General features: G+C 29.7%; 2 protein-coding genes across 2 annotated transcripts; both read left to right on the forward strand.

Moving 5' to 3' along the window:
- Positions 1-1,188: 1,188 nt before the first annotated feature.
- LOC148934678 (nuclear RNA export factor 1-like) lies at positions 1,189-7,600 on the forward strand. Its single transcript, XM_089084399.1, has 6 exons — positions 1,189-2,051; positions 2,149-2,261; positions 2,637-2,673; positions 2,765-2,982; positions 3,138-3,306; positions 3,443-7,600. The coding sequence occupies exons 1-6, from the start codon at positions 1,278-1,280 to the stop codon at positions 3,920-3,922; spliced, it is 1,791 nt and encodes a 596-aa protein (XP_088940525.1). The 5' UTR covers positions 1,189-1,277; the 3' UTR covers positions 3,923-7,600.
- A 2,902-nt stretch (positions 7,601-10,502) lies between these two features.
- LOC148934679 (nuclear RNA export factor 1-like) lies at positions 10,503-15,058 on the forward strand (the record flags this gene model as incomplete). Its single annotated transcript, XM_089084400.1, has 7 exons — positions 10,503-10,729; positions 12,559-13,427; positions 13,525-13,637; positions 14,013-14,049; positions 14,141-14,358; positions 14,514-14,682; positions 14,819-15,058. Coding segments are annotated over exons 1-7 (1,722 nt in total), but the record flags the coding sequence as incomplete, so codon positions are not given.
- Positions 15,059-15,065: the final 7 nt, after the last annotated feature.

Raw genomic sequence — 15,065 nt, forward strand, 5'->3', positions numbered from 1 at the left:
CTTTATAATGACACACTTGAAATTAAATTTAATAAATACATATTTAGTATGTAAATCTTTATTTTTTTAAAGTTGTACTATTTAATTATGGAACATTCTTTTATTTAAAATAAAGAATTGTTGTTTTAATAAAAAGAATTTCTTAAAAAACTAATATTTTATATTTTAAGAAATATATGTTTATGTTTCAAGAAAAATCAATATTTCAAGAATTGTAGATGTTAATACACCAAAAATGTTTTGAAATTAAATAAAGAATTTGTTTAACAAAGCAACGCGTTTTATAAATAAAAAAAATTTATTTCACTAATAAATGAATGTATTTGTTTACTTTAATGAATAAGTTATTAATTTTAAAAATTATTTTATCAGTTTAGTGATATAATTTCTTTTTCTACATAATATCTGTTTTTGATTAATAAGTAATATTGTTTGTGCGTCGGAATTCGTATTATTGTGCAATCAAATAAGATTGTACGATAGGAAGAATTTTGAAGCACAAAGAATATTACTTATAATTAAAAACAAATATCATGTAGAAGAAAAACGAGAAACTAGGATCACGTGAATTACTTCGACTAATCGCTGAATCGTGGACAGTTATGTAATTGGTCAAAATAATTCTATAGATTTCCAAAGGAATATTCTATCTTTGAAACTATGAATTTTTGGACGCCTTCTATATAGAATAAAGCGACTGTGATTCGTATAAAACATTTCATATATATATATATATATATATATATATATATATATATAATGCATACTATAAGTAATAAAATTTACATAAAATTAAATTTTCATAAAATTAATCATAAAATTAATACTAATTGAAAGTAAAAGAGAAAGAAACATGGTATTGAGTATCGCGCTCGCAATCGTAAACATATGCAACAAACAATGCAACAATATTAGAAAGTATTGAATTATACGGATAGAAGAACGGATAGAAGAAAGAAAATGCATTATAGCTTATCTAAAAATTTTATACACTTGTTTACGTCATAAACGTTAAAGAAATATATATGACACGGATTCATGGATTCTTGGCATAATTAGAGATAGTAATGAAGAATCGTTATTCATTAAAGGTGTTAGAATTATGAAATATTGTACTATTGAAATAATTATTATACATATTTTGTAATTTTACCATTTTGTCGTTATATTATATTCTTCTAGGTCGTGACAACATCAGAAGGAATAACGGTGGATCTAATATCGGTCCCATTAAACATTGCATATCATTTAAAAATGAAAGATTTAACAATAGGGAAATGTCGCGTAAATTGTCACTGGTGAATTTTAATAAGAATATTTTTCTGACTGATTCGAACAAAGATACAAGACGAGTCATAATTGGTCCAAGAAATAAAGATCAAGGAGACAGAGCTTGGCAAATCACGTCTCAGAGAAGAAACCACTCTATGCCGAACAAGAATAAGAATTTAAAAAGAGGTCAATCAGATTCTCTGTCGCGTCCTCTTCCTGTGATAAACTCCAATTATTATAGAATTATCATACCATATGGTTATAAATATGAGAAAGACAATGTAATAAGAGCCTTATTGAATTTTATGGCGCCTCAAATATTTGTTCCTATAATGTATAAGGTGATGGGAAAGGAAGTTAGTTTCTACGTAGACGATTATAAGACGGCAAATGCATTGGTAAATTGTGACCGCAAGATTACAATGATTGATGGGTTTAAATTGCAAGTAAGACTAGGGCAACGTAAAGGATTTCCAGTATGTGAGATTGACGACAAGTTGAAGGAACGATTAAAGCAAGCAATGGAAAAGAGATACGTTCGAGAGACAAATGCTTTAGATTTGTCCAAGTTCCATCTAGATCCAGATCTTGTCTCTGATTACCTTTGTGCATTGTTTCATCCTGACATATTGATGACTGTGTTGAATATTGTAGCCGAATATATTCCGAATTTGGAAGCCTTAAATTTGGAAGACAACAAATTACAGAATATCGAAGGGCTCAGCGTTTTAAGTGATAAATTCTTAAAACTGAAGATTTTTTACATTGGTAGAAACAAAGTGAGTATACACAGAATGAATATAGAAATATGTGCTGCGTTATGTTCATTTCCCTTTTGACGACTCAAATTTTACTAATTTACTTAATTTACTGTAGATCAGAGACATTCAGCAGCTTGATTCCATCAAGAATCTGGAACTCAGCGAATTGAAGTTAAGTGGAAATCCTGTGTGCAACAAATATAAATCTCAGCAAAGTGATTACGTTAGGTAACGTAACGTTCGAATGTAATCTTTTTTTTTTTTTTTTTTTTTTTTCTTTTTCTTTTACCTAAAATAGAGAAACAGAAGATAAGAGTAATACGATGATATGTTACATTTTATTTTTTTATTTTTATGTATTTTATATAATTCTCTTAGCTAAACGTCTTTAAATAATTAATTTTTTAGTAGTTTAATTTGGGCTTGCCGTTAAAAATATGCCGTTAAATTACAAATGCGCATATCTTTTCACTTTTGTTTTTAATTTTATCAAATACTATCGCGTGCAATTTTCTTTAAGTATTTCGGATAAATGATTTGCATTTTATATTTTTATCAGTTAACAAAAATCAGTTGTTCCTTTTTTTTTTTTTTCATTTATAGCGATATCCGGAAGCGGTTCCCAAAACTAATGCATTTAGTGAGTATCATATACATTGTTAGATACGCGTGTATTAAAATTCATCTAGTCCATCTTTTCGTGTGACACAAGCTTTTATCGTGTTCTGTAGGATGGTGTTGAATTGCCACGACCGATCGTCTTCGATGTAGATGAAACTAAAGTTCCTCCATCACAGAGAATGTTCGTTACCGATGTCACAGCGCGAGAGATTGCGGGTGTTTTTTTGCAACATTATTTCACGGTATTCGATAGTGAGAATCGCCAAGCCTTACTTAATGCATATGACAAAGACGCTAGCTTTAGCATGACTATAACCGATTCTTACAAGTAAGTGTTATGTACTATATATTGCTACGCTCTTTGTTTTCTTTCTGACGAATATTTGTACATTTCTACATTTGTCTCGGTAATATTTGTGAGTTATATATTGAGTTTTGATTTATTTTATTTTATATTATTTAATATAATTATTTTTGTTGCAGATTAAATGAATATTTTATGGGAAATCGGAATTTATTGAAAATAAATGACACGAACAAAAGACACAAGTTATTGAAACAGGGTAGATTACCCGTAGTTTCTCTATTATCAGAAATGCCACGAACAAGGCATTTGCTAAATACTTTTACTATGGACATCTCTCTTGTTACAGTAAGTGGTACTAATTTTTATTGTTACGGATGATATAGTATCATCATATACTGTCATGGTTACGTCATGGTACGGTATAAAAGAGGACGATATAATTACTTATTTAGTAAATAATTTATTTCTTATCTATTTGCAGCGAGCAATGATGTTCATCACACTAACGGGTTACTTCCAAGAGTTACTTAACAACAACAAGGACAACAAGGAACCCATTCGCCACTTCAATCGGACATTCATGATCGTTCCGGAAGGTGACGGATACTGTATTCGGAATGAGCAGTTGCATATCAGTCAACCGCCCGAGGCACAACTGAAGCAACTACGTCAGCAATTGAATCAGTTATCGTTAAATGATCAGCAAACTCAGCAAACGCCGGCGATGGAAGTCGTAGAAGTCGCAGAAGTCGCAGAAGTCGCAGAAGTGGCGATGACAATGGAACCCAGCGGGGAGATAAAACAGCAGATGACAATAACTTTAAGTCAGCAAACGACTATGAATCTGGAATGGAGCTTGAAATGTTTACGAGAAACGGGATGGAACTACGAGAACGCACTCTCCGCTTTTCAAGAATTTTGTAAATGTGGGCAGATACCACTAGAAGCGTTTACGAAGTAGATGCATGTGTGAGTATATAATACCCATCACTGTGATAATAGCTAGTCAAAGAGGAGAGAACAAATTTCTTGTAGAGTCTCAATTTCTTGTAGAGTCTCAACTCCATTTCAAATTATTCCGTTTATATTTAATCTTCTTTTCTTTTTTTTTGCATAAGGATTTACCTTTTGGCATTAGAATCTGAACAAAAAGTATTACTTAGGTTTTGTTTCCCATCAATTTTGTATCGCTTTGTATAGCAACAAAATATATTTCTATTAATTTTTACAAGGAGAGAAAAGTATTGGAAAAAGGAAGGAAATATATTAATACATATTGATATATTTAGGTTCTTTAACAAAAATATTTATTATAGACATAATATATATATATATATATATATATATATATATATATAATATTATTAGATATATTTCCGAAAGTGAGATAAATACCTGTGATCCTTGTTTAAGTAAAATAAAATAACAATTATGCGCATTTTATGTTCTTAAGAAAGCTGTTAAAAATCATTTACAATCTCGGTATGTCTCGAGAATATCGAGTTTTGTCTTTTTTCTATATTGATTTGTTTGATTTTTGAACAACTTTCAATATTATACATTACGATATTTAATGGTACATTATAAGTTAAAAGTTGTTGTTTAATTGATTATTTGTATGCCATATTGTCTGTTTCCTTTTGAAATCACAAGATAATTTACAAAATGGTAGAAAAAGAGTTTAATATTTTATTTAAATGTATATACATATTAACATTGTAAGAATAGAATATGAATGAATTTTTGGGAGTATCAATCATGTATATAAATATCAAGTCAAATATGATGAACTCTTGAGAAATGTACTTGAGAAACGTACTGAATTATCAAAAATTATTAGTTATTATTAGTTATTTTTATTATTTTTGTTGGTCGTTTTATTCTTTGTTTTTGTTATTGCTTTTATATCGATAGACATGCAATGTATGTAAATTGAAACAAAGATTATAAGTGCACGTTAACGATAAAATAAGTCGCATTACTGATTAATACTGGAATAGAACAGAACAATATGCCGCATATATAAGAAACATCTCTTTGTTATGTCTCTCTAATCTTCAGATTTTGCATAATATGAAATAACGAAAAAATTTCTTCCTATCTGTCTATAGAGAAAGAGAAATTAATTTTGCATTAAAATTAAGATACTAATTTAGATTTATAGTAGCAACATATCGACAAAAAATATGTTTTGGTATGACAGTTACATTTGTTATAAAAATTATTTTTATAATAGATAGATATTTATCATAAATCACATTTTTTCAATCATGGGTTCAAAATCGTCTACTACAAACATCATAATTTCTAAAATCTTTATCAATTTAATCGACTCGAAAGATATGAAAGAATAGAAATGTTATATTCCATAGCATCTTGCTGACTTTGTTAATTTTTCATATTTTTCATACGCAATGCGGCATTAAATATTACAGAAAACTTCAGATTTCCTTAAAAAGTATTTACGAGTGAGGCATAAATAAGAAAGATATCGATACTTTTAAAACAGTGAAAAAGTGAAAAAGAAATAACGTAATGAATTTTATAGAAGGGAATTATTTTTTATATGATATAAAGTAAAGGATTCTAGTTATGTTACAAAAACTAAAGTATCTCTATCTTTCTTTCTAAGAAGATGATTGCTAGTCGTACCTTTAAGAGTGCAATTTATATTACTCTGTACGTATTTATAACGTCATTATATAATAGACATAAGAAGTAAATATTTATATTATAAACGCGCGTCAAATAAATTAAAAAAATACAATACTTTTTTTTATATATTTCAAATTTATATTGATGTAAGGGATAAAGGGGTAAAGATTTATATTCTGTAGGATGGATTGCTTCACCTTTCGATAAACGATAAACGATTTCGCTTACTCTTACTTTTTCGCGTTCTCTTTTTCTTATTCGCAGTTTTATCTTCTAGATAAATTTATCCGAAAGTGGAGTAAATCGATCTTGAATGGATTTTATCGCGTGACAAAAATCAAGAGACAAAAACAAATTTTACCATACATATTTAAATTTATAATAGTTTTGAGTATGTTTTACTATGTCAAACAATTAAAAAAAAATAATTTTTACATTAGTATTGTAAATAGTAATCAAACAGTTTCTCAGAATTATGTTATTTAACATGCACACATGTACAATTAAAGGTGAATAGATTTATGTAAATTGTAGATAGCAGGTGAAGCAGGGCTTGCTTATATTATATTATATGAGTATAAATTATTTGACATTGCAATATTCATATTACCATTATTATTATTTTTTTATTTTACAATATATATTAGCCTTGTACATCAAGATGTACAATATGTATAATACATTCAGTTTTTATCTCATTTAAAATGACTTGCACACGCATTGACATCACACGCATACATAATTGATGGAACAATGAGAAACTATAAATATTGTAAAAACTAAAATAATGTCCTGTGATATTATGCTGTGAAGTTGTATCCTATTTTTTGACTTTGAAGTTGAAGGATACTACATGTTGGGAAACGAACTTGTTTCAGTTCGAGTCCTAAATGCCATGTTGCATTGAGAGAGAGAGAGAGAGAGAGAGAGAGAGAGAGAGAGAGAGAGAGATCTTGATTTCTGTTGAGGAATATAGAGGTTCGTTGCTAGAACGAAACGAAATGAACCTCTATGGTACTCGACAAATGATGCAAAAATTGATTAAATATATCACAGCTTACACTCCGCGATATAAAAGCGTAGTTTATATCGTCAGTGAGAATAACATGCTTATATCTCATTCATCTCTTAAATTAAGCACACTGCATGTGCTTAGCAGAATTCATCTTTGGTGTGAATATATTGTTAAATACAACATATATTTAAATCGTATCATTTAGTTATTAATGACATCTCGCGACATCATAATAATGTCATGATTATATTATCATAATTATTTCAATTATTTCAATGATGAAAAAAGCAAAGTGAAGTAATTTATACTCATATGCAACGGTTTTAAAAAGAGAATATAATATTCATGCATTTTGATCTTTATATTTTTATATGCAAAATATTTGAAAAAAAGCTCAATGTTTATGTTACGCTTTATAAATACAAAATGTACAAGTCACAGAGACAAATTTTATTTTGTGATATAAATTATTTCGTGAAAAGATATGATGTAAATATAATTAATGAATAATAAGAATATATATTTTACACAAAATTATGATTATATGATATATAATATAAATATATAAATATATCTGTATTATTGAGTATCATATTAAGATTAAATATCATCTGTTGTTTATGTATTTATATATCTGTTTACGTTTGTATTTGCGTATTTTTACATGTGTATAGATATATTATTTACGAAAGAATATATCGATATTTATATAAAAATACAAGATATCTCTTCTTTGAATGTGTGCAAAATTTGCTTCATCCGCCTTCCATTATCCATAAAAGAATGTTTCATATCATTTCTCAGCTTAATTAATTTATCAATTTTATGTATATTTATGACTTATCTCGTTAGATCATAAATTTAAGTCCTTTATTGTCTTAAAAAATTTAATTATCATTGACGAGTAATAATTGCTGAATAAAAGATGTTGTATAAAAATTAAATAAAACATGAAATGTGTTATATAAACGATAATTTAATTATATTATTACTTAATACATTAATATATTAAAAATATATTATAATAATTTACTATATAATAATTTAATATATTGTAATAACGATAATAACTGTACTATATTAGTGAAATACCGCAATATACAACATGAGACAACAATATGTATTATACATATATTATTGGTAATATATGTCTCTTGTTGTCGGCCCTATTTGCAGTAGTTGTTCTTTGACTATTTTTGCTGGCCTAGGCACGGGCTTTATTGGATTAAACTCCAATAACACTCACTTCAAATGATTGTATATTTTATACTATTTATTTGGGGATTTTTTTGTCAGAGAAAACTTTTGATCAGCACCACCTAATTAAAACGTGTTTCAATTTTAGCCAATTTGACCGAAGTCAAATTTCGTTTTTCAATGTTTATACAAAGTGTGAGTCCTTTGAACTTTATACTTCATATCGTTAATTATATAAGACGAAAAGTGTAATTGTCGAATATGTGTCAATTTAAGAATATCGATTAATTAACATCAACCGACAATGTAATATCGACACAGATTTCTTTTTTAAGTCTGCTTATGATGTCTGATGATTTTTTAATTCAAGAAAAGTGTAAAAATTTTTATGCAAATTCTATGCAAGCTCTATAAAAGTATCGATATCCTATAAATATAAAATATTACAAATACTTCGAATATTCGAACATGAAGAAATGCATCAGTTTTTCTTTTTGTCATATAATTATAAGCCGCACACAATTCTATGAAGTCGTAAATTTTGTTTTTATTATATTTTTTGAAATTGTCGGACCACCGATATTATGTGATTAATGATTCTATTCTAATATATTACAGTAATCCCTATTAGAAATCCCTATTAGAAATTTAGGAATTGAAGAAATGCGCAGCTGCTAATCCATATGCATCGACAATTTTAAATATTACAATATTATAAGATAAGTTATTCTTCTAATAACATTATTATTAGATTTTTTATTGTGTCGTTTAATTGTTGCGTCGAACGCATATATGAATATATCTTAATGCATTCTTTGCCATAATAATAAGGATAACAATAACAAATTGTTTATCATTTCTTAAAATAAAGATATAAAATTAAATAATTTTATAAGAAACGACAATAAAAAATTATTTGCAACTTGTATGTATTTTTTTCTCTCTCTTAATGATAAGAAATGATGAAAAAAAAAATCATATTTATGGTTACCTAAATAAATTCCTGGATATTTTCAGACGCTTGGGGTACCTGCATTCCTTTTATTCTTTCGCCGATTCTCTATCGCTTTTGGATTTTTTTGTCTTCTATCTTAGCTTATTCTTATTCTTTTTACCGTTTTCCCTTATCTGTTTCATAACTCTGGAATTTCTACCTGCGTTAGGGCCATAGGAGATTAGGGCCGTACAAAAAACTTAAGCAATAAAACTTAAAAATTGAAAGTGAACGCACAAAAGAGTTCTGCACAAGACGTTCTGGAAAACATCCTTTCCAAGAAATACAATTTCTTTGACTTGATAAATGATCACTGAAGGCCACCTACGTAGAAAAGTATGAATATTTTATGGCTGAGCTTTGCTCAGTAGAGAAAAGTATGTCTACACGTGTAGCTTTCCATCTCTTTATATACACAAGGTGCTAGCATAAACGCGCAATTGAAAAACTTTATTTAAGATATAAAGATATTCTGAATAATCTTTATTTCTTAAATAATGAGGTCGCACTGAACCTAGAGAATATATTGAGGTTTTTTTTTTAAACCTCAGAATGCATGTCGTACAATTACCGGATATTCGATGATATATTATAGGATTAATCTCTCTTTGGACATCTCTTTTTTAATTCAATTTTGGATGCTCGAATTACCTATAACATATTATTTTACATTTTCCAAAAAACAAAGGTAATTCCTATGTCAATTTTGCAACAATTTTTTTTATTAATTTGTTATAACTATATCAAGTTATATGCAATTCTTATAATATTTCTTATTGATATATTTCTTTAGAAAATTTTTTTCTAGAAATTATAGTAAATAACAAAAATGACTATTTTTACGATTTTCAATTTTTGTATTGCATAGAAAATTCGACCGTTGAAAATCGGCGAGCGGAATGTTACATCTGTTTCTCTCCTTTTCGCTTTACGCTTTTCATTTCCTTGCCTTTTTCATATGTGTGAGATTGCACTTTCACGCTTACAAGCCACTGATGCGAATTTGAGCCCGAGCACACCAGTGATTTTCCCCTTCCACTTGCGCGCGCGCGCGCGCTCACACACACACACACACACACACACACACACACACACACACACACACACACACACAGAGAGAGAGAGAGAGAGAGAGAGAGAGAGAGAGAGAGAGGAGAGAGAGAGAGAGAGAGAGAGAGAGAGAGAGAGAGAGAGAGAGAGAGAGAGAGAGAGAGAGAGAGAGAGAGAGAGAGAGAGAGAGAGAGAGAGAGAGAGAGAGAGAGAGAGAGAGAGAGAGAGAGAGAGAGAGAGAGAGAGAGAGAGAGAGAGAGAGAGAGAGAGAGAGAGAGAGAGAGAGAGAGAGAGAGAGAGAAGAGAGAGAGAGAGAGAGAGAGAGAGAGAGAGAGAGAGAGAGAGAGAGAGAGAGAGAGAGAGAGAGAGACGCTCCGTCTATTCGTGTGCCTTGCGTGACGCGCGGATAATCTCACGGATAGTCGGAGCGTCACTGCGTGCGTAAGTAAGGAGGGGGAAACTCGCTGATATGGGGCGTGGCTCGACTATTCGCATCACTGTTGCAAGCATACAACTGGTGCAACGAATCATCAGGAGGATGGGACATCTCTGCGCATGCGTACAAAGCGAAGCGTCGGCTTGAGCGTGCCGTTTAGCGATCACGCGAGTTATTCCGATGAAATTCACGGAGTAGTAAGCGTCGTTCGTGTCTGAGAAGTCGAGTTTGAAAAATCGCCTATAGAAAGTGAGATTAAGCGGAATATAATTGCGCTAGTTGATTTGGTATCGGCAGATTTTAGTTTATTTCAGATTTGTGTTATTTGTATTATTTTCGAAAAAGATGTCGAGGAAATTCAACAAGTCAAAAATGTGGGGTGACCAAAACATCCGAGGAAACGAGAACAAGAGTTATTTCCGTAAGTATTTTCACAGTTCCGCGGTACATCGCATGCATGATTTCAGCGCATGATTTCAGCTTTCCGTTTTGTATTAAGCATATCTCTTTGGTATACACTCCGATATACCACACAATAGTACACATTCGATTTATCTTCCAGTATTGGTTTGTTTGTTGGATGTAGCTCATTTACGATTAGAGCCGGTTGAGCGATCGCGAGAAAATGAAATACTCGAGAGAAAAAGAATGTTAAATTCGCGAATACTTCGAAAGAAGAAGCGTTTTTACTTTGGAAATACGCGTAATGATACTAAACATGATAGGTCTGGTACTATAGATGTAATATTCCGGCCTGGGATTCTTAAATCTGTATCGTATAAATATCGTATACGAAAATCTATAACGTGTTATATAAATTTTAGGATTTTCATATGCAATATTTCCCGAGAATAACTCCTAACTCGATACTCGGTGAGATAATTAGAAAAATGCTTACACTGAAAAAAATTTCTTAAATTAGAAAAATATTTTTTAATTAATTTGAAAAAGAAAATAGCTTATTTAAATAATTGCAAAGACACTTTTCATTTGAAGGTTGTAATGTAATTGGAAATTGTAACATTATGCGAATTCAAGGAAATTATATAAAAACAGAACATAAATTCTCTTTATAATGACACACTTGAAATTAAATTTAATAAATACATATTTAGTATGTAAATCTTTATTTTTTTAAAGTTGTACTATTTAATTATGGAACATTCTTTTATTTAAAATAAAGAATTGTTGTTTTAATAAAAAGAATTTCTTAAAAAACTAATATTTTATATTTTAAGAAATATATGTTTATGTTTCAAGAAAAATCAATATTTCAAGAATTGTAGATGTTAATACACCAAAAATGTTTTGAAATTAAATAAAGAATTTGTTTAACAAAGCAACGCGTTTTATAAATAAAAAAAATTTATTTCACTAATAAATGAATGTATTTGTTTACTTTAATGAATAAGTTATTAATTTTAAAAATTATTTTATCAGTTTAGTGATATAATTTCTTTTTCTACATAATATCTGTTTTTGATTAATAAGTAATATTGTTTGTGCGTCGGAATTCGTATTATTGTGCAATCAAATAAGATTGTACGATAGGAAGAATTTTGAAGCACAAAGAATATTACTTATAATTAAAAACAAATATCATGTAGAAGAAAAACGAGAAACTAGGATCACGTGAATTACTTCGACTAATCGCTGAATCGTGGACAGTTATGTAATTGGTCAAAATAATTCTATAGATTTCCAAAGGAATATTCTATCTTTGAAACTATGAATTTTTGGACGCCTTCTATATAGAATAAAGCGACTGTGATTCGTATAAAACATTTCATATATATATATATATATATATATATATATATATATATAATGCATACTATAAGTAATAAAATTTACATAAAATTAAATTTTCATAAAATTAATCATAAAATTAATACTAATTGAAAGTAAAAGAGAAAGAAACATGGTATTGAGTATCGCGCTCGCAATCGTAAACATATGCAACAAACAATGCAACAATATTAGAAAGTATTGAATTATACGGATAGAAGAACGGATAGAAGAAAGAAAATGCATTATAGCTTATCTAAAAATTTTATACACTTGTTTACGTCATAAACGTTAAAGAAATATATATGACACGGATTCATGGATTCTTGGCATAATTAGAGATAGTAATGAAGAATCGTTATTCATTAAAGGTGTTAGAATTATGAAATATTGTACTATTGAAATAATTATTATACATATTTTGTAATTTTACCATTTTGTCGTTATATTATATTCTTCTAGGTCGTGACAACATCAGAAGGAATAACGGTGGATCTAATATCGGTCCCATTAAACATTGCATATCATTTAAAAATGAAAGATTTAACAATAGGGAAATGTCGCGTAAATTGTCACTGGTGAATTTTAATAAGAATATTTTTCTGACTGATTCGAACAAAGATACAAGACGAGTCATAATTGGTCCAAGAAATAAAGATCAAGGAGACAGAGCTTGGCAAATCACGTCTCAGAGAAGAAACCACTCTATGCCGAACAAGAATAAGAATTTAAAAAGAGGTCAATCAGATTCTCTGTCGCGTCCTCTTCCTGTGATAAACTCCAATTATTATAGAATTATCATACCATATGGTTATAAATATGAGAAAGACAATGTAATAAGAGCCTTATTGAATTTTATGGCGCCTCAAATATTTGTTCCTATAATGTATAAGGTGATGGGAAAGGAAGTTAGTTTCTACGTAGACGATTATAAGACGGCAAATGCATTGGTAAATTGTGACCGCAAGATTACAATGATTGATGGGTTTAAATTGCAAGTAAGACTAGGGCAACGTAAAGGATTTCCAGTATGTGAGATTGACGACAAGTTGAAGGAACGATTAAAGCAAGCAATGGAAAAGAGATACGTTCGAGAGACAAATGCTTTAGATTTGTCCAAGTTCCATCTAGATCCAGATCTTGTCTCTGATTACCTTTGTGCATTGTTTCATCCTGACATATTGATGACTGTGTTGAATATTGTAGCCGAATATATTCCGAATTTGGAAGCCTTAAATTTGGAAGACAACAAATTACAGAATATCGAAGGGCTCAGCGTTTTAAGTGATAAATTCTTAAAACTGAAGATTTTTTACATTGGTAGAAACAAAGTGAGTATACACAGAATGAATATAGAAATATGTGCTGCGTTATGTTCATTTCCCTTTTGACGACTCAAATTTTACTAATTTACTTAATTTACTGTAGATCAGAGACATTCAGCAGCTTGATTCCATCAAGAATCTGGAACTCAGCGAATTGAAGTTAAGTGGAAATCCTGTGTGCAACAAATATAAATCTCAGCAAAGTGATTACGTTAGGTAACGTAACGTTCGAATGTAATCTTTTTTTTTTTTTTTTTTTTTTTTCTTTTTCTTTTACCTAAAATAGAGAAACAGAAGATAAGAGTAATACGATGATATGTTACATTTTATTTTTTTATTTTTATGTATTTTATATAATTCTCTTAGCTAAACGTCTTTAAATAATTAATTTTTTAGTAGTTTAATTTGGGCTTGCCGTTAAAAATATGCCGTTAAATTACAAATGCGCATATCTTTTCACTTTTGTTTTTAATTTTATCAAATACTATCGCGTGCAATTTTCTTTAAGTATTTCGGATAAATGATTTGCATTTTATATTTTTATCAGTTAACAAAAATCAGTTGTTCCTTTTTTTTTTTTTTCATTTATAGCGATATCCGGAAGCGGTTCCCAAAACTAATGCATTTAGTGAGTATCATATACATTGTTAGATACGCGTGTATTAAAATTCATCTAGTCCATCTTTTCGTGTGACACAAGCTTTTATCGTGTTCTGTAGGATGGTGTTGAATTGCCACGACCGATCGTCTTCGATGTAGATGAAACTAAAGTTCCTCCATCACAGAGAATGTTCGTTACCGATGTCACAGCGCGAGAGATTGCGGGTGTTTTTTTGCAACATTATTTCACGGTATTCGATAGTGAGAATCGCCAAGCCTTACTTAATGCATATGACAAAGACGCTAGCTTTAGCATGACTATAACCGATTCTTACAAGTAAGTGTTATGTACTATATATTGCTACGCTCTTTGTTTTCTTTCTGACGAATATTTGTACATTTCTACATTTGTCTCGGTAATATTTGTGAGTTATATATTGAGTTTTGATTTATTTTATTTTATATTATTTAATATAATTATTTTTGTTGCAGATTAAATGAATATTTTATGGGAAATCGGAATTTATTGAAAATAAATGACACGAACAAAAGACACAAGTTATTGAAACAGGGTAGATTACCCGTAGTTTCTCTATTATCAGAAATGCCACGAACAAGGCATTTGCTAAATACTTTTACTATGGACATCTCTCTTGTTACAGTAAGTGGTACTAATTTTTATTGTTACGGATGATATAGTATCATCATATACTGTCATGGTTACGTCATGGTACGGTATAAAAGAGGACGATATAATTACTTATTTAGTAAATAATTTATTTCTTATCTATTTGCAGCGAGCAATGATGTTCATCACACTAACGGGTTACTTCCAAGAGTTACTTAACAACAACAAGGACAACAAGGAACCCATTCGCCACTTCAATCGGACATTCATGATCGTTCCGGAAGGTGACGGATACTGTATTCGGAATGAGCAGTTGCATATCAGTCAACCGCCCGAGGCACAACTGAAGCAACTACGTCAGCAATTGAATCAGTTATCGTTAAATGATCAGCAAACTCAGCAAACGCCGGCGATGG

Source organism: Pogonomyrmex barbatus, unplaced genomic scaffold (genome assembly GCF_055798465.1).
Source record: "Pogonomyrmex barbatus isolate J1 unplaced genomic scaffold, ASM5579846v1 scaffold83, whole genome shotgun sequence".
In the NCBI taxonomy this organism is placed as follows: domain Eukaryota; kingdom Metazoa; phylum Arthropoda; class Insecta; order Hymenoptera; family Formicidae; genus Pogonomyrmex; species Pogonomyrmex barbatus.